Here is a 19,769-nt window from a genome sequence, read left to right as displayed (position 1 = left end):
AGGCCCACCTTGTCCATGCTGCCCTTCCCTGGCCCCATTTGACCCATTTCCCAGAATGAACCCCTGCAGAGATGGGTGGAAGGCCCCATTGCATCCCGCATGCAGGGGTCAGGAGGGTCGTTCCCCACCAGCCCGTGCCAGTGGTCCACTCCACCCTCACCACCCCAGCGAGAGGAAGCAGATGGAGCGGTCGTGATCGGTAGGAATACCAGGCCGCCCCTGGAGAAAACACTGGTTCATCACAAATCTTTATTTACACTTTACATTGTCCTGACTTGTCGGGGCAGGGGGGGGGGGGGGGGGGGGAGGGGTTCACACAGGCATGATGGAGGGTGGGGACATCTGAGAGGATATGATGTCTATGATGGGACGTCCAGGGAGGTGGAGTGTTTGACATTGGGGCGAACCTGGACAAAAGGGGGAAGGGCTGTGCCCACGGGGATAGCAGTGGGATGATCACTCTCGTCTCTTTCACAGGCCCAGGAGGAGCAGAGGTCGGAGGCAGTGTGCGTGGGCAAGGTGGTCCTGCCATGTCCACCCGGGCAGGGGCAGTGTCATCGTGTAATGCTGATACAGGAGCAGCTGATCGAGTTGCACACCCGCCTCATCTCCTAGACCCCACCCCTCGTCTCCTCGACCCCACCCCTCGTCTCCTCGACCCCACCCCTCGTCTCCTCGACCCCACCTCTCGTCTCCTCGACCCCACCCCTCGTCTCCTCGACCCCACCCCTCGTCTCCTCGACCCCACCTCTTGTCTCCTAGACCCCACCCCTTGTCTCCTTGACTCCACCTTTCATCTCCTAGACCCCATCCTCATCTCCTCGGCCTCGCCTTTTCGCCTGGACCCCTGCATCTCCTAGAGCCCCTCCCCAAGTGCCCATAGACCTGCCTCACCCCTCCTGCACAATGCGACCCCTCTCCCAACCGAGCAGTGCTCTTGCTGATGTTGGACCCTTGTCCACACCACTGTGGATTAACCCCTCAAAGCCCGGATGCTACCCATTGCATTCTCAGTGCCAGGCGTGGGGAATGCCCGGGGAGTGCTCCTGCTGGAACCAGGGTGTATGCAGGGAGGTGGATCTCCCATCGTGCCTGGGGCTTTGCTACTGAATAAATATGTACTGAGCTGATGACCGAGTCTTGTCCTTCCTCACTGAACACCAAGCGGCCTGGTCGTGGAGGGAGGGGGTTGCCATTGTGAGGCCAGGGTTGAGGAACGCGCTGGGCTGAGGTTGAATCAGAACTGGGAGCAGGATTCCCCCCAACCCAGAGGAATAGAGAGCACCACTGGCAGGACTGAGGGGAGGGGGGAACCATTCTTCGGGCACAGGGTAAGGATCCCACAGGGATCCAGGGGACTGTGTGGGGATTCAGGGGACAGGGCAGAGGAACAGACTGCACGGGGTTCCCAAGGACAGGGCAGAGCAGCTGGCAAGCTCTGGGTGCTTCAGTAGCCAGTGGAGCCATGGCTTCCTGGCCTTTGGGGGCCCCACTGGTGTGGATGATGGGCATATGGCCCCAAGTTCCACTGGTAACTCGGGCACCGTCTCAGCACCAGTCTGTCGTGCACCAGCCTCCAGCGACGATCAAAGCCCAACACGTCCACGGAGGAGCGAGGGTTGGGACAAGCCCACGCGTTATGCTGGCCTGTGTTGGAAGGAGCATAGTATACAGTGGGGTAGTATCAAGGGGCTGAAGGGCTTGCATCTACTGTAGGAACAGGTGGGTCAGGTCACAGCTTTTGGAGTGGATTCATGTTTGAAAACACTGACCTGCACAACAGTGCTGGTATCTGATCCACACCCGTCATGCAATGGGGTGACCACACAGGATTCCCAGACTGATATTGCTGCCACATGACCTCCCCCATCCCCCTTGCCCAGTTTTAAACATTCCACAGCACCACACTGTAATAGGCCTTTCCATCACACGAGCCCGTGCTGCCCCCACCCGTATGGGGGAAATCCCATGCAGACTCCTTACAGAATGCACTGGATTCAAACCCCGGTTCGGATCGTTGGCACTGTAATGACGTTGCGTTAACCGCAAAGACCCAAAACCTCTCCTCGATACTTTACCGTAATGTCCCAACCCCTCTACTCGATATTTTACTGTGAGGTCCCAACACCTGCTCTCGATACTTTACCGTGAGGTCCCAACTCCTGCTCTCGACACTTTACAGTAATGTCCCAACTCCTCTACTCAATACCATAACATACTGTACTCAATACCTTACCGAAACGTCCCAACGACTGCACTCGATACTTTACCGTAACGTACCTACTCCTACACTCAATACTTTACTGTACCATCACAAACCCCTCTACTCGATAATTTACCATAAGGTCCCAACTCCTTCATTCGATACTTTACCATAACGTCCCAACACCTCTACTCGATACTTTACCGTAACATCCTATACTCAATACTTTACCGCAACGTCCTAACTCCTGCTTCGATACTTTACTGTAATGTCCCAACTCTTGCACTCGATACTTTACCGTAACATTCTATACTCAATACTCCACTAAACTTTACCGAAACATACCGACTCCTGATCTCGATACTTTACCGTAACGTCCTATACTCAATGCTTTTCCGTAAAATCCTATACTCAATGCTTCACTGTATCGTCCCAACACCTGCTCTCGATACTTTACCATAAGGTCCCAACCCCTCTCCTCGATACTTTACTGTTACGTCCCATCTCCTGCACTCAATACTTAACATAAAGTCCCAAATCCTGCACTGGATTCTTTACCGTAACGTCCCAACCCCTCTATTCGATACTTTACCGTAACGTCCCAACTCCTGCTCTCGATACTTTACCATAACTTCTCAACCCCTCTACTCAATATTTTACCATACCATCCCAACCCCTCCATTCGATACTTTACCATAACATTCGATACTTTACCGTAATGTCCCAACTCATGCACTTGATACATTACCGTAAAGTCCCAACCCATGCACTTGATACATTACCGTAAAGTCCCAACCCCTCGACTCGATCATTCACGGTAACGTCCAAACCCCTCTACTCGATACTTTACCATAATATCCTATACTCTATACCATAAGGTCCTAACGCCTGTACTCGATACTTTACCGTAAGGTCCCAACCCCTCTACTTGATACTTTACCGTAATATCCTATACTCAATACTTTACCATAAACTCCCAACCCCTCTCCTCGATACTTTACCGTAAGGTCCCAACCCCTCTCCTCGATACTTTACCGTAACGTTCCAATCCCTCTACTTGATACTTTACCAGAATATCCTATACTCGATACTTTACCGTAAGCTCCCAACCCCTCTCCTCGATATTTTACCGTAACATCCCAACTCCTGCACTCGATACTTTACCGTAATGTTCTAAGTCTTGCACTCGATACTTTACCGTAAGGTCCCAACTGCTGCTCTCGATACTTTACCGTAACATCCCAACCCCTCTACTTGATACTTTACCATAATATCCTATACTCTATACTTTACTGTAACATTCGATACTTTACCGCAAGCTCTCAACCCCTCTCCTCGATACTTTACCATAATGTCCCAACTCCTGCTCTCGATACTTTACCGTAAGGTCCCAACTGCTGCTATCGATACTTTACCATAACATCCTAACCCCTCTACTTGATACTTTACCGTAATATCCTATACTCTATACTTTACCGTAACATTCGATACTTTACCGCAAGCTCTCAACCCCTCTCCTCGATACTTTACCGTAATGTCCCAACTCCTGCTCTCGATACTTTACCGTAAGGTCCCAACTGCTGCTCTCGATACTTTACCGTAAGGTCCCAACTGCTGCTCTCGATACTTTACCGTAACATCCCTATCCCTCTACTTGATACTTTACCATAATATCCTATACTCTATACTTTACCGTAAGGTTCCAACCCCTCGCCTCGATACTTTACTGTAACTTTCGATACTTTACCATAACATCCCAACTCCTGCTCTCGATACTTTACCGTAACGTCCCAATCCCTCTACTTGATACTTTACCGTAATATCCCAACTCCTGCACTCGATACTTTACCGTAACGTTCTAAGTCTTGCACTCAATACTTTACCATAAGGTCCTATACTCAATACTTTACCATAATGTCCCAACTCCTGCTCTCGATACTTTACCGTAACCTCCCAATCCCTCTATGTGTTACTTTACCGTAACATTCGATACTTTTCTGTAAGATCCCAACCCCGCTCCTCGATACTTTACCGTAAGGTCCAAACCCCTCTCCTCGATACCTTACCGTAAGGTCCCATGTCCTGCACTCGATACTTTACCGTATCTTCCCAACCCCTCCACTCGATACTTTACCGTAAGGTCCCAACTCCTGCACTCTATACTTTACCGTGAGGTCTCAGCTCCTGCTCTCGATACTTTACCGTAACGTCCTAACTCCTCCACTCAATACTTTACCGTAACATCCTATACTCAGTGCTTTACCGTAACATCTCAACTCCTGCACTGGATACTTTACCGTAACTTCCCAACCCCTTTACTCGATACTTTACTGTAATATCCTATACTCTATACTTTATCATAACATTCGATACTTTACCGTAAGGTCCCAACTCCTGCACTCGATACTTTACCGTAACTTCCCAACCCCTTTACTCGATACTTTACTGTAATATCCTATACTCTATACTTTATCATAACATTCGATACTTTACCGTAAGGTCCCAACTCCTGCACTCGATACTTTACCGTAACTTCCCAACCCTTCTACTCGATACTTTACCATACTGTCCCAACCCCTCTACTCGATACTTTACTGTAATATCCTATACTCTATACTTTATCGTAACATTCGATACTTTACCGAAAGGTCCCAACTCCTCTCCTCGATACCTTACCTTAAGGTCGCAACCCCTCTACTCGATACTTTACCGTAACATTCGATACTTTACTGTAACGTCCTAACCCTTCCACTCGATACTTTACCATAACATCCTATTCTCAATGCTTTACCGTAACATCTCAACTCCTGCTCTCGACACTTTACAGAAACATACCAAACCACTCTACTCGATACTTTACCGTAACATACTGTACTCGATACCTTACCGAAACGTCCCAATGCCTGCACTCGATATTTTACCGTATCGTCTCTACTCGATATTTTACTGTAAGGTCCCAACTCCTGCTCTTGATACTTTACCATTATGTCCCGACCCCTCTACTCGATACTTTACTGTAACATCCTATACTCAATAGTTTACTGCAACGTCATAACTCCTGTTTCGATACTTTACTGTAACGTCACTACATCTACACAATATTTTACCGCAACATCCAATATTCAATATATTACCGTAACGTCCCAACTACACTACACGATACTTTACTAAAACGTCCCGACTCCTGCTCTTGATACTTTACCGTAACGTCCTATACTCAATGCTTCACCGTAATGTCCTAACTCCTTCATTCGATACTTTACCGTAACGTCCCCTCCTGCGCTCGATACTTTACCATAATATCCCAACTCCTTTACTCGATACTTTACCGTAACGTCCCAACCCCTGCACTCGATACTTTACTGTAACGTCCCAACTCCACTACACGGTACTTTACCAAAACGTTCCAACTCCTGTATTCGATACTTTACCGTAACTTGCCAACCCCTCTACTCAATACGCTACCATAACATAACGTACTCGATACTTTACCGTAACGTCCCCTCCTGCGCTCGATACTTTACCATAATATCCCAACTCCTTTACTCGATACTTTACCGTAACGTCCCAACCCCTGCACTCGATACTTTACTGTAACGTCCCAACTCCACTACACGGTACTTTACCAAAACGTTCCAACTCCTGTATTCGATACTTTACCGTAACTTGCCAACCCCTCTACTCAATACGCTACCATAACATAACGTACTCGATACTTTACCGTAACGTCCCGACTCCTGCATTTGATCTTTACAGTAACGTCCTAACCCCTTAACTCGATACTTTACCGTAACATCCCAACTCCTTTTACCCCCCTGTTCTGTCTAACGCAATGGAAGTCTGGTACATTGAGCTGCCAGTCCTGCCCCTCCTGCTACCAAATTTCAACTAATGGACACAATGTCATAATTCCACAATCCAATCCATGCTCTAAGCCCATCTGCTTTACCTACAATAATCCTTTCATTGAAATAGATGCACCTGAGAACAATTTCACCACATACAACACGTTGAATCTAATGGTACATGTAATTTTCACATCATCTTTTCACTCCTCTACCTGCTCTGTCACTCTGGTTCCCCCCCCCCACCCCATAAATCTAGTTGAAACCCACCAGAACAGCACGAGTAAAACTTCCCACAAGGATATCAGATACAAACTGTCCCATCAGAACAGGCCCCACCTTCCCTGGAAGAGCCCAATGATCCAGGAGTTTAAAGCCCTCCCTCCTGCACCAGGTCATTAGCCACGTTTTGAGCTACATTATCCTCCTATCTCTAACCTCACCAGCACGTGGCACGGGTAGCATTCTTGAGATCACTACCCTGGAGGGTACTGTCCTTCAATCTAGCTGAACACTCCCTGCATGACCCCCTCACCCTTCCTTCCCACATCATTGATCCCAACATGGACCACGACATCTGGCTGCTCACCCTCCCTCCTGACCATGAGGGGGAGCGACGAAACGGGGTGACATACCTGAAGTGCCAGTGGCATTGTCCGAACCGGGCCTGATGCAGTGTCTGACCCCTCTGTTCCGGCCAAGAGTCCTGGCTCTATGACTGCCTCCCTCCTGCAGCACTGTTTTTGGGAAACATGGATCACACAGGGTCATAGGTGGTGGCCCCAACCACCCTCCCCTGCACATCTTCACAATCCCCCTATACCCTCACATCCCCCCCACACCCCCACAATGCCCCGTGCTCCCCCACATGACCCAATATGCAAAATGGGATTAAAAGGCAGGCTGTGGGGGTGGGGGTTACCAAGTGGAGGGGTTACCAAGTTGGGGGGGGGGGATCCCGGTACAAGGGGGTTCCTGGGTGGAGATTACCAAACAGGGAGGGTCCCAGTGAGGTGGGGGCTTGGGTCCCGGTGAGGGGGGAGGTTGGGTCCCGGTGAGGGGGGGGGGGGGGGCTTGGGTCCCGGTGAGGGGGGGGGGGGGCTTGGGTCCTGGTGAGGGGAGGCTTGGGTCCCGGTGAGGGGGGGGCTTGGGTCCCGGTGAGGGGGGGGCTTGGGTCCCGGTGAGGGGGGGGCTTGGGTCCTGGTGAGGGGGGGGCTTGGGTCCCGGTGAGGGGGGGGCTTGGGTCCCGGTGAGGGGGGGCTTGGGTCCTGGTGAGGGGGGGGGCGCTTGGGTCCCGGTGAGGGGGGGGGGTGCTTGGGTCCCGGTGAGGGGGGGGACGCTTGGGTTCCGTTGAGGGGGGGGGACGCTTGGGTTCCGTTGAGGGGGGGACGCTTGGGTTCCGTTGAGGGGGAGGGCTTGGGTCCCGGTGAGGGGGGGCTTGGGTCCCGGTGAGGGGGAGCTTGGGTCCCGGTGAGGGGGGCTGGGTTCTGATTTGCATTCCTTGGTGGTGTTTACCTGGCCTGCGTCCCCGGGGCTCAGACACCCCCCAGGCCTCGGCAATGTGTCGCAGCAGCAGTTGGGTGATGTGGCGGTGAGCCAGCTGGTTCCAGTGGATGCCGTCAGTGGCCTGGTGCGATATCTGGAGCCGGAAGTGGAAGTGAAGGTCCAGCACGTCGTAGCCATGCGTTGATGCCAACCATGCCGCGTCAAAGTTTGCCGTAATCACATCGGTATTCAAGCTCGCTGCCAGGGTCTGCAGCTGTGGAACAGTGCGCTTGGCATTACCAGGGCAGTCAGCGTTACCAGGGAGGGGGTCGGCATAACTGGGGCAGTGGGTATTACCAGGGAGGGGCCGGCATAACCGAGAGAGTGTTATCAAAGCTGTTGGCATTACCAAGGAAGTGTGGCATTACCGTGACAGTTAGCATAATCAGGGAGGGGTCAGCATTACTGAGGAGGGGTTGATGTTATCAGGATGGTTGGTGTTAATGGGGGAGACAAAGGTGTGACTGGGGAGGTGTTACTGGGGGGGGGTGTGTTGGGGAGGACAGAGTATATGGAATTCAAGGTGGGGGGGTCGGGGTGGACAGGGTTTATGGAATTCAAGGGGGGTGTGGTCAGGGAGGACAGACAGCCTGATGTGGCTTCCCTGTGGACAGCTATTCCCCCTCCCTCCCCACAGATGCCGCCTCACCTTGGAGGGCAGGAAGCCTCCATTGATGTAGGTACCCAGGGGCATGGCCGTGGACCAGATGACCAGGCAGTGTGGCTGCAGCACCACGCGCAGACGCTGGAACAGCCGGGACAGGTTGTCGTAGTATTCCAGCTTCGCATCTGCACCGTACCTGCAGTGGGCAGAATGAGACAGGGCACTGAATTCTGTGAGGCAGAGACAGGGCGGACTCCATCCATCCTGTTTCCCAGGGCAGGATCAGCCAGCGCCAGGGTCATCTGAACAAAGTGAAGGGAGGGAGACATCGGGGGTATGTTTTTTTTCTCCACAGTTGTGGGGGCCTGGAATGCCTTGCTGAGGATGGTGGTGGTGGGGGCTGGATCATTGGGGGCATTTAACCATATAACCATTTACAGCACAGAACAGGCCAGTTCGGCCCTACTAGTCCATGCTGTAGCAAATCCCCACCCTCCTAGTCCCACTGACCAGCACCCAGTCCATACCCCTCTAGTCCCCTCCTATCCATGTAACAATCCAGTCTTTCCTTAAATATAACCAATGATCCCGCCTCGACCACGTCTGCCGGAAGCTCATTCCACATCCCTACCACCCTTTGCGTAAAGAAATTTCCCTCATGTTCCCCTTATAATTTTCCCCCTTCAATTTTAAACCATGCCCTCTAGTTTGAATCTCCCCCTTTCTTAATTGAAAAAGCCTATCCACGTTGACTCTGTCTGTCCCTTTTAAAATCTTAAACACCTCTATCAAGTCCCCTCTCAATCTTCTACGCTCCAGAGAAAAAAGCCCCAGTCTGCACAACCTTTCCCTGTAACTCAGACCCTGAAATCCTGTCAACATTCTCGTGAACCTTCTCTGCACTCTCTCTATTTTGTTTATATCTTTCCTATAATTTGGTGACCAAAACTGTACACAGTACTCCAAATTTGGCCTCACCAATGCCTTGTACAATTTCATCATAACCTCCCTACTCTTGAATTCAATACTCCGATTTATGAAGGCCAACGTTCCAAATGCCTTCTTCACCACACCATCTACCTGAGTATCAGCCTTGAGGGTACAATTTACCATAACTCCTTAAAGAGAATCCTAGACAGATTTATGGATGAAATGAAAATAGAGGGTTATGGGGTTAGGAGGGTTTAAGTACTATTTTGGAGAGAATATATGGACCATCACAACATCAAATGCCAAAGGGCCCCTGGATTGTGCTGGCGTGTTCAATGTTAGCTTTCAGAAACCTCTGGACCACATGGATGGGAGGGATTTGAGGGGAGTGGGGCAAATGAAGGAGGACATGTTGTTCAATGTGCACGAGCCAGGCCACTTTCTCTGCTCATCAGCTGCTTTTGGTGCCCCCACTGTGGCCTCTCCATCGGGGACCCCGGACACAGACAGGGAGATCGCCTGGTCGAGCACCTTTGCTCTGCCGCTGCAACAAACATGGACCCATTGGCCACCCACTTCATTTCCACACACCGATGTTTGTACACGGCCTCAGGTATTGGTCAGATGGAGGCCACCCGTGAACACCTGGTCTTCCACCTCGGACGGCTCCAATATCCCGAAACCCCTTCCATTGGTCTCCCCCTCCCACTGTCCCATCCCCTGGTCCTCCTCTCCCTATATGGTCCATGTATTGTCTTGATTAGCGAGCGAATGACTGCAGTCGGTTGGTACAAAACAGACCTTCGCAGGAGAAGCAACAGTTGGCGACGCGAGTTGCCCAGGAGACGTCGCCATTTCCTGCTTGTGCATCGCTGGGCGGGCAGCGACTCTGCAACGCGCTGAGGACACTCCCTCAGACCAGCGCGCCCCGGGCAGGAAGGGGGTCGTCCCCTGAAAGCAGTGCAAAAGGTTCCGAGAAAGTCACTGAGTGGTTTGGCCTGGCGCTGCCGGGAGTGGACGCTGCGCTCATCAAAAGCACCGAATGAGACAAATGCATTCGGCGGCAGAACTTGCCTGAAACCTCTCACGGTCAGAGAAGCAAAAGGGAGGGGCCCCCCACCCCCAAATCAAGTCACTGAGTGTCCGTGAATTCCCCTCCAGCGTTTGCAAAGCATCGGCCACCCGGCTCCAGATGCGAACCTCCAAGGCAGACAGGGACCCTTCAGCAGGACCCTTCAGCACCCCCTCCATCCATCCCAGTTCCAATCCCCACGACCCCCTCCATCTCAGTTCCTTAGTTCCAATCCCCGCGTCCCCTTCCATCTCATTTCCAATCCCCGCATACCCCCCCATCCCAGTTCCAATCCCCGCGTACCCCTCCATCCCAGTTCCAATCCCCGCGTACCCCTCCATCCCAGTTCCAATCCCCGCGTACCCCTCCATCCCAGTTCCAATCCCCGCGTACCCCTCCATCCCAGTTCCAATCCCCGCGTACCTATCCATCCCAGTTCCAATCCCCGCATACCCCTCCATTCCAGTTCCAATCCCCGCGTCCCCTCCATCTGTTCCAATCCCTGTGTCCCCCTCCATCCCAGTTCCAATACCCGCGTAACCCCCTGCATCTCAGTTCCAATACCCGCGTACCCCCATTCTCAGTTCCAATACCCGCGTACCCCCATTCTCAGTTCCAATACCCGCGTACCCATCCTTCTCAGTTCCAATTCCTGCGTACCCCTCATTCTCAGTTCCAATTCCTGCGTACCCCTCATTCTCAGTTCCAATTCCTGCATACCCATCCATCTCAGTTCCAATTCCTGGGTACCCCTCTCGCTCAATTCCAATTCCTGAGTCAACTTCCATCTCAGTTCCAACTCCTGTATATGCCTCCATCTCAGTTCCAATTCCTGCAGACCCCTCCAACCAACCGCTAGCAAGCCTCTAGCCAGTGTCCAGCCAGTCAATATCCAGCCAGTCAGTCTCCAGTAGCAGCCCACAACCTGATGCAAGTCCCTTGACCACAGTCTCCAGCAGTTCACAGCCCGTGTGGGTTCCTCGCCACGAGTTGCCAACAGTACGCTATCTCTGTGGGTCCTTCAGTTGCAAAACCCTTCACTGGTCCGCTGTCATGGTCTACTCTGTTTCTCCGCAGATGGGAATGGAGGGTCCTCCCTGTTTTCATTTGCCCTGCTCCAATCCACCACTTTGCCAGAGTCTGCCACACCTCATGGATGGGCCCAGACCCCGCAGTCATGGGATTTTAAAAACCACTGTTGGCGCCTTTCCTGGGCTATTTCAAGCCTGAATGAAACAGGCAACTAGCGGACTGGGCAGTCAGACCCCGTGAGACTGCGGTATCTTCTCCAGCACAACTGTACCCCTCCCCACTTCTCCCTCCCCCCCCCACCACTTTATCCTTCTCCCCCAACCCCACCTCCTAACTCAGGTTATTGCCTAATTTTCAGCGCATTGAACGAATGGCTCAGGCACAAAACGTCAAGCACCTGTAATTTCCCAGATGCTGCATGACCTGACCTCCTGCTCTCGGAGATGGAGCACTCGGACTACTAGAGAGGCCTCACTTTGTTCCCTTCTGTCCACACGTCAGTGAGTCCGGATTTTCAACATGACATTGAAAGTAACACAAAAACGTTAAAGATTGTCTGTATTACCTGGAACAGTTTACAGGAGGACAGGTGAAGGGGTCTGTATTACCTGGAATAGTTTACTGGAGGGCAGGTGACGGGGTCTGTATTACCTGGAACAGTTTACTGGAGGACAGGTGACGGGGTCTGTATTACCTGGAACAGTTTACTGGAGGACAGGTGACGGGGTCTGTATTACCTGGAACAGTTTACTGGAGGACAGGTGACGGGGTCTGTATTACCTGGAACAGTTTACTGGAGGACAGGTGAAGGGGTCTGTATTACCTGGAATAGTTTACTGGAGGACAGGTGACGGGGTCTGTATTACCTGGAACAGTTTACTGGAGGACAGGTGAAGGGGTCTGTATTACCAGGAACAGTTTACTGGAGGACAGGTGAAGGGGTCTGTATTACCTGGAATAGTTTACTGGAGGACAGGTGACGGGGTCTGTATTACCTGGAACAGTTTACTGGAGGACAGGTGACGGGGTCTGTATTACCTGGAACAGTTTACTGGAGGACAGGTGACGGGGTCTGTGTTACCTGGAACAGTTTACTGGAGGACAGGTGAAGAGGTCTGTATTACCAGGAACAGTTTACTGGAGGTCAGGTGAAGGAGTCTGTGTTACCTGGAACAGTTTACAGGACAGATGAATGAGTCTGTGTTACCTGGAACAGTTTACAGGACAGGTGAATTAGTCTGTGTTACTTGGAACAGTTTACTGGAGGACTGCTGAAGGAGTCCGTATTACCTGGAATAGTTTACAGGGCAGCTGAAGGAGTCTGTATTACCTGGAACAGTTTAATGGAGGACAGGTGAAGGAGTCTGTTTAACCTGGAACAGTTTACAGGACAGCTGAAGGGGTCCGTATTACCTGGCACGTACTACAGGACCCCAACACCAGACACATTCCCTCCCCACCCCTCTCCGCCTTCCGCAGGGTTCACTCCCTCTATGATTCCCTCGTGCATTCATCCCTCCTCACCTTTCCCTGTGCCTGTGAGGTGCAATATTTGTGTCCACACCTCCTCCCTCACCACGGTTGCCACCAGACATCAACCATCTCAACTTTAAACCCCCCCCCCACCTTATTCCAACCTCACCTCAGAAAGCTCTGCCCTTCACTCTCTCCGCAACAATCCCAACCTCACCATCAAACCCGCAGACAAGGGTGGGGCAGTTGGGGTCTGGTGCACTGACCTATTCCTTGCTGAGGCCAGTCGACAGCTCTCAGACACCTCCTCCTATCAACCCCACCCACAGGACCACACCATCAAACAACAAGTCACTGTCTCCAACGCCATCTCCAACCTCATCACCTCCCTCCACGGCCACCAACCACATTCTCCCACCCCCCCACTGCCCGTTTCTTCCTTCTAGCCAAGAGACACAAACCCAACCATCCGGGCAGATCCATTGTCTCTGCCTGCTCCTGCCCCACCGAACTAGGTTCATCTTGCTTGACTCTATCCTTTCTCCCCTGGTCCAATCCCTCCCCACCTACATCCACGACACCTCACATCCCCTCAATCTCCTCAATGACTTCAGATTCCCCAAACCAGACCACCTCATTGTCTCGATGGATGTCCAATCCCTTTATACCTCCATCAGCCACACAGAAGTTCTGAAAGCACTTTGATTCTTCCTGGACCAGAGACCCGACCAGTCACCCTCCTCTGCCTGGCAGAACTTGTCCTCACTCTAAATAACTTCTCCTTTAACTCAGCTCACTTCAAAGGAGTAGCCATGGGTACCCACATGGGTCCCAGCTACACCTGCCCGTTTGTGGGTTTTGTGGAGAAAAACATGCTCCAAGCTACAGAGGCAAAACCACCCCCCCACCAACTCTTCCTCTGTTATATCGACGACTACATCAGGGCGGCCTCATGCACCCACAATAAACTCGTCAATATCATTCACTTACAGCCAACTTCCACCCGGATCTCAAACTCACCTGGTCCATCTCTGATGACCCTCTCCCCTTCCTGGATCTCTCTGTCTCCATCTCAGGGACAGACTCCGCACCGACATTCATTACAAACCCTCCAACTCCACAACTACCTGGACTACTCGTCCTTCACACCCTGTCCCTTGCAAGGACTCCACCCCCTTCTCTTAATTTCTTCATCTCCACCGCATCTGCTCCCAAGATGACGTCTTCCAGTCCAGAGCCTCTAAAATGTCTGCCTTCTTCCACAAATGTGGCTTCCCCTCCACCACTAGGCCCTCACCTGCATCTCCTTTATTCCCCGCTCATCTGCTCTGGCCCCAGACATACCGAACATAGTATTCCCAACTTCCCCCTCCCCCTGACCTCATCCCCTCCCCCCGACCTCATCCCCTCCCCCGACCTCATCCCCTCCCCCCGACCTCATCCCCTCCCCCCGACCTCATCCCCTCCCCCCGACCTCATCCCCTCCCCCCGACCTCATCCCCTCACCACACAAACCACCCCCCACCCCCCGACCTCTCCACCAGCGTCCGCATCCCACACATTATCTGTGGGAATTTCTGGCAGTTACTACAGGACCCCACCACCAGACACATTTCCCTCCCCACCCATCTCCGGCTTCCGCAGGGATCACTCCCTCCATGATTCCCTCGTGCATTCATCCCTCCCCACCTTTCCCTGTGTCTGTGAGGTGCAATGTTTGTGTCCACACCTCCTCCCTCACCACGGTCCGGGGCCCCAATCAGGCCTTTCACATGAAGCAACACTTCACTTGTACATCCAGAGGACTTACTGCATCTGGTGCTCCCTTTGTGGTGTTCTCTACATCGGAGAGACCAGTCACAGACTGGGAGATCACTTCGCTCAGCACCTCTGCTCTGTTCGCAACCACAATGACCTCCCAATGGCCAATCATTTCAATTCCGAGTCACTACCGTGCTCACACGGCCTTATGTAGTACTGTCCCACCCTGACCACCCGCAGACTGGAGGAGCAACACCTTGTTTTCCCGTCTGGGCCCCCTCCAGCCACGGTATGACCACCAACTTCACTGCTTTCTATGAAACCTGCTGCCTTTTCTTTCCCCTCCCCCCTTTCCTGCTGGTCTCGCCCAGCCATCCTCCCCCCCCATTGCTGCTGTCCTCCCCCCATCTTCCTCCACCTCTCACCTCCTGCCCTGCCACCCCCATTCCACCCCCCCACTCTTTTATCCTGACACTCACCAGCATTTTCTCAAATGTTGATGAAGGCCTCAAGACCGAAACGTCGTTTCTGTGTCTGCCTTTTGCTGCATTAAGGTTCGACCCGCTGAGACTCTCCAGCACTTTTGTCTGCTGCACCAGGATCTGTAGCCTTTATTACCTTCCCCAGCCTGTCACCGCTCCCATGGAACGGCACAGTTGTACCTCCCAGCCTCTGTTCTACAGCACCCCAGGCCCCCACCAGTCACTGTGTATTCAGTCCTGGTCTTAACCTCCCATTGTGCAACCGTCAAACCAGTCTTGCACACAGCACCAGATTTAGGAAGAGCTGCTCTCCTTCCACCAGCAGATTCTCCAACAATAAACTCAATTAGAGACTCATTTAAAGACTCTGACTTTTGCACTTTTTTTTCCTCTCCGTATTATTTATTTGTTTACATGTGGACAGTTTATTTAAACTACCAATAAGTGGTCATTCTGCCTCAACCGCAAGAAAAAACGAATCTCAGGGTTGTATGTGATGTCATGATTGTACTCGGATAATAAATCTGAAATCTAATGGAAAAAAAAAAGTCTTGCACCAGTTTCAGATGTACCCCAGAACCTTACCCCTCCTAACCCGGTACAGGGGATGTGGTGATATTCCCCCCCTACCCTATCCCAGCAGTAGAGATGGGGGTACGGGTGAGAGGGCGGCAGGGGTGGGGCTGGAAGCGACAGCATTGCTGCTCCACAACTGCCCCCGCTTCTGGGTTGGGAAAGAAGCACAGGCTGGCCCCGCATGGGAAAAGTTATCTGAGGGTGGGTCGAAGCTCTCCTGACAACGAGTGAAGGGGAAAAAGGCCAGCTACAGATCGAATCCGATGGGGGACCTGGTAAGAACAGAGAACCGAAGGCCAAGATTCCACTAAATGCTCAACTCATCTTTGAAGTTGAGCTCGTAAATAATGAACAACCATTAAAGCACAGAAACACGCCAGTCCGGCCCTTCTAGTCCACGCTGCACACCTTCTCCCACCTCGTCCCATTGACCCGCACGCAGCCCAAAACCTCTTCACGTCACATCTCACACTATTACATTTGAATCATCTCAAGTTGTTCACCAGGATGGTAAAAATTGTTGAATACTAAAATATGCACTTTGTGGACAAGATTGTGAATTTGTACAAAGCCTTAGTGAATTTTACGTGTGTATATCACCATGCAACATAACTGGTAAACTCTTGGATTTGTTTGAATTCTTGTACTGTGATCCATAGTAATTCTTGTCAAGATTTTAAAAATGGCATAACAAAATGTACCTGACACTGCGCCCCCCGCCCCCCACCCTCCCCTCTGTACCTGGAGATGTCCCAGACGCAGGAGTTAATGATGAGGATATCTGGCGAGAGCCCGTTCTGGAATTCGGTCAGGATACTCTCCACATATTCCGAGTAGACCCGGGTCAGGAAGTGGAATTTCAACAGGTGGAAGGGCTGAACGAACTGGCGGGACTCACGGAAATCCACGCCGTTCATGAGCTGTCCAGCATCTACCAAACGGTCGCCCTCAAAGCTGGTCTCACACTGCAAGAGCACAGGAACATCAGGGTAGTCCCTGCCTCTCCCAGCCATTTCTAACAGCGTACCCAGACCCCCCCTCTCTCAGCCATTTCTCGCAGCGTACGCAGATACCCCGTCTCCCAGCCATTTCTAACAGCGTACGCAGATACCCCATCTCCCAGCCATTTCTAACAGCGTACCCAGACCCCCCTTCTCCAAACCATTTCTAACAGCGTATCCAGACCCCCCTCTCCGAGCCATTTCTAACAGCGTACGCAGATCCCCCCCCTCCCAGCTATTTCTAACAGCGTACCCAGACCCCCCCTCTCCCAGCCATTTTGAACAGCGTACCCAGACCCCCTCTCCCAGCCATTTCTAACAGCGTACCCAGACCCCCTCTCCCAGCCATTTCTAACAGCGTACCCAGACCCCCTCTCCCAGCCATTTCTAACAGCGTACCCAGACCCCCTCTCCCAGCCATTTCTAACAGCATACCCAGACCCCCCCTCCCAGCCATTTATAACAGCATACCCAGACCCCCCGCCCAGCCATTTCTAACAGCATACCCAGACCCCCTCTTCCAGCCATTTCTAACAGCATACCCAGACCCCCTCTCCCAGCCATTTCTAACAGCATACCCAGACCCCCCTCCCAGCCATTTCTAACAGCATACCCAGACCCCCTCTCCCAGCCATTTCTAACAGTGTATCCAGATCCCCCTCTCCGAGCCATTTATAACAGTGCACCCAGACCCCCCCTCTCCCAGCCATTTCTAACAGCGTACCCAGACTCCCCCTCTCCAAGCCATTTCTAAAAGCGTACCCAGACCCCCCCCCCCCCCAGCCATTTCTAACAGCGTACCCAGAACCCCCTCTCCCCACAAGATCTCCACTTGCTTCAAAATCCCAGTAGACCCTACGTACAATAGGTGGGGAAGTCCTGGGGCCTGGGGGCGACGGGGCATCAGTTGCAGGTACAGCAGGTGGGTAAGACCTGCGAGTGATGGGCCATCAGTCAGTGAAGGGTGGGGAAGAGGAGCACGGTCACAAAGGCAGGAGGTTATAGAAGGGGGGAACAGTAGAATCAGGGGGAGGAGGGATGGCTCAGTGAACAAAGAGGGAAGGGGTGGAGAGCTGAGGTAAAGAAGACAGGGGGAGAGGAGAGCAGGTGAGCAGGAACGAGAAAAGTTGATGTTGATACCATCGGCCGGAGTGGTCCCAAACAGAAAATCAGGTGTTTTCCTCCAATTTACAGATGGTCTTGGTGGGATAATACATGAGGCCATGGACAGACATGAGCATGGGAGCTGAAATGGTGGGCCACTAGGAGATCCCAGACACTGGTGCGGACAGATCAAACAATCTCCCAGTTTGCACCCAGTGTCTCCTAACTTGGTGAGGCCACACCTTGAGTACTGTTTTGGTCTCCTAATCTGAGGAAGGGCATCCTTGCCATTGAGAGAGTCCAGCAAAGGTTCACCAGACTGATTCCTGGGACGACAGGGCTGACGGATTAAGACAGAGTGGATAGGACAGGGTTACACTCGCTGGGATTTAGGAGAACGAACAGGGATCTCAGCAAAATGTACAAAATTCTGACAGGATCAGATAGGTTAGATGTGGGAAGAATGTTCCCGATGTTGGGAAGTCCAGAACAAGGGGTCACGGTCTAAGGAGAAGGGGGTGTAACTGGAGACTGAGATGAGGAGAAACCTCTTCACTCAAAGAGTGCAAACTTGTGGAACTCCCTCCCACAGAACATTGTTCAGGTCAGTTCATCAGATGTCTTCAGAAGGGAGTTGGATGTGGCCCCATTAGTGAAAGGGATGGAGGGGTGTGGAAAGAAGAGGAAGGGGAGACTGAGGTCACATGATCATCCACGATCACATTGAATGGAGCAACAGGCTTGATGGGCTGAATGGCCTTCTGTTCCTATTTTTTACGATTGTTAGAATTGACCTGATGGACCTCATCACTGCACCGAGTGATGGGACAAATACATTTCAACCATCCCTCAATTCCCTGCACCTGCATCTATGAGTCCCCTCAACGAATCACCCTCAAGGGTAGAGAATTTCAGATTCACCCCTACTCCCCAACTAAACTCGGTCCTCAATCAGTCCTGCATGGCTGGAGTTGAGAGCCTGCGACCTCCAGTTTGCAGACTGGATTCAGGGGTTGTACATTTGTCCCCTCTCATTCTTCATCCCCGCACCCCCACCCCCCCCCCCCCCGAGAGAAAAGCCCGAGCTCATTCAAAACCTGAGAAATACTCTGCCTTTCTGTGGCTTCCTGTGGGCATCATGTGAGCTTTGCCCACACCCCCTCGAAAAACAGGGCTGGCAGAACGTCACGAGGAGATTTATTATCCACGTACCTCTCCCACCCTCCTCTCCTACCATTCACCAGCACTCTGTGAGAGCAACGCCGTTACAGCGCCAGCGACTCAAATCCCGCACTGTCTGCAAGGAGTTTGTACGTTCTCCCTGGGTCTGCATGGGTTTTCCCCAGGGACTCCGGCTTCCTCCCACCGTTCAAAACGTACTGGGGGTTGTAGGTTGGGTTGTGGGTTTATTGGGCTGCACGGGGTTAATTGACTGTAATTGATTTCAACCAAGTGGTCAATAAATGTGAATACACCAGCCCACCTGTTTCCCCAACCACCCCCCCACACTCCTTTCCCCCGCCCCAACAAGGGCCAGCTCCCCTGCCCTGACCCACCCTCCCCCATCCAACCTTCCCTCCCCAGCCCCTCCTTCCCCTCACCCCAGCCCCTCCCTCCCCTCACCCCAGCCCCTCCCTCCCCTCAGAACCTCTCTCCCTCCCTCCCACCCAGCCGCCCTCCCATCTCCCAGCCCCATCCTCCTCTCTCCAGCCCCTTCCTCCCCCTCAGCCCTTCCCCTCTCCCAGCCCCTCATCCCCTCCCCCTTACCTTTCTTCGCAACTGAGCATCAGTCAAATGGTTTCCCTTCTGTAGGAAGAGCACAAGGTCCTTGTAGACCGCCCGCTGGACTGTGGGGGGGGGAGGGGGAGGGGCAGGGGCAGGGGGAGGGAGTGTGAGGGTGGAGGTGGGGGTGAGAATGGTATTAATTCTGGTTTCTGAATCCAGACTCTCATCAATATAAGCAGATCAAAGTTCTCCTGACAGACCCACTCCACACCCCACCCCTTTGTACTCACATCCATCGACCCGTCCCCCGTTGTGCTCATACCCACTGACCCACCCCATTCTCACACTCACCACCCATGCTCTCTGCACACCCAAGCCTCCTTCCCCCCCTTGTACACACCCACCAACCCCCATTA

At 52.4% G+C, this 19,769-nt stretch overlaps 2 protein-coding genes across 6 annotated transcripts in view; one reads left to right on the top strand and one right to left on the bottom strand.

Annotated features, from left to right (window-relative positions):
* Positions 1-1,130, top strand: part of LOC138756923 (dynactin subunit 1-like) — a 145,952-nt gene extending 144,822 nt beyond the window's left edge. For all 5 annotated transcript variants that reach the window (XM_069923345.1, XM_069923343.1, XM_069923342.1 and 2 more), the window contains one exon: positions 478-1,130. In XM_069923345.1, coding sequence (XP_069779446.1) covers positions 478-615 — 138 coding nt within the window. In that variant the 3' untranslated portion in view covers positions 616-1,130. The remainder of the gene's footprint in view (positions 1-477) is intronic.
* The window catches only part of fam113 (family with sequence similarity 113), a 20,956-nt gene continuing 1,920 nt past the window's right edge, over positions 734-19,769 (bottom strand). Inside the window, exons 4-10 of the mRNA XM_069922714.1 lie at positions 19,396-19,594; positions 16,265-16,488; positions 9,929-10,078; positions 8,243-8,393; positions 7,564-7,807; positions 6,684-6,785; positions 734-1,647 (exon numbers count right to left, since the gene is read on the bottom strand). Coding sequence (XP_069778815.1) covers positions 1,448-1,647; positions 6,684-6,785; positions 7,564-7,807; positions 8,243-8,393; positions 9,929-10,078; positions 16,265-16,488; positions 19,396-19,594 — 1,270 coding nt within the window. The 3' untranslated portion in view covers positions 734-1,447. The remainder of the gene's footprint in view (positions 1,648-6,683; positions 6,786-7,563; positions 7,808-8,242; positions 8,394-9,928; positions 10,079-16,264; positions 16,489-19,395; positions 19,595-19,769) is intronic.

This window comes from Narcine bancroftii, chromosome 3, assembly GCF_036971445.1.
Source record: "Narcine bancroftii isolate sNarBan1 chromosome 3, sNarBan1.hap1, whole genome shotgun sequence".
NCBI lineage: Eukaryota > Metazoa > Chordata > Chondrichthyes > Torpediniformes > Narcinidae > Narcine > Narcine bancroftii.
This window is presented reverse-complemented; position numbering and strand designations above follow the sequence as displayed.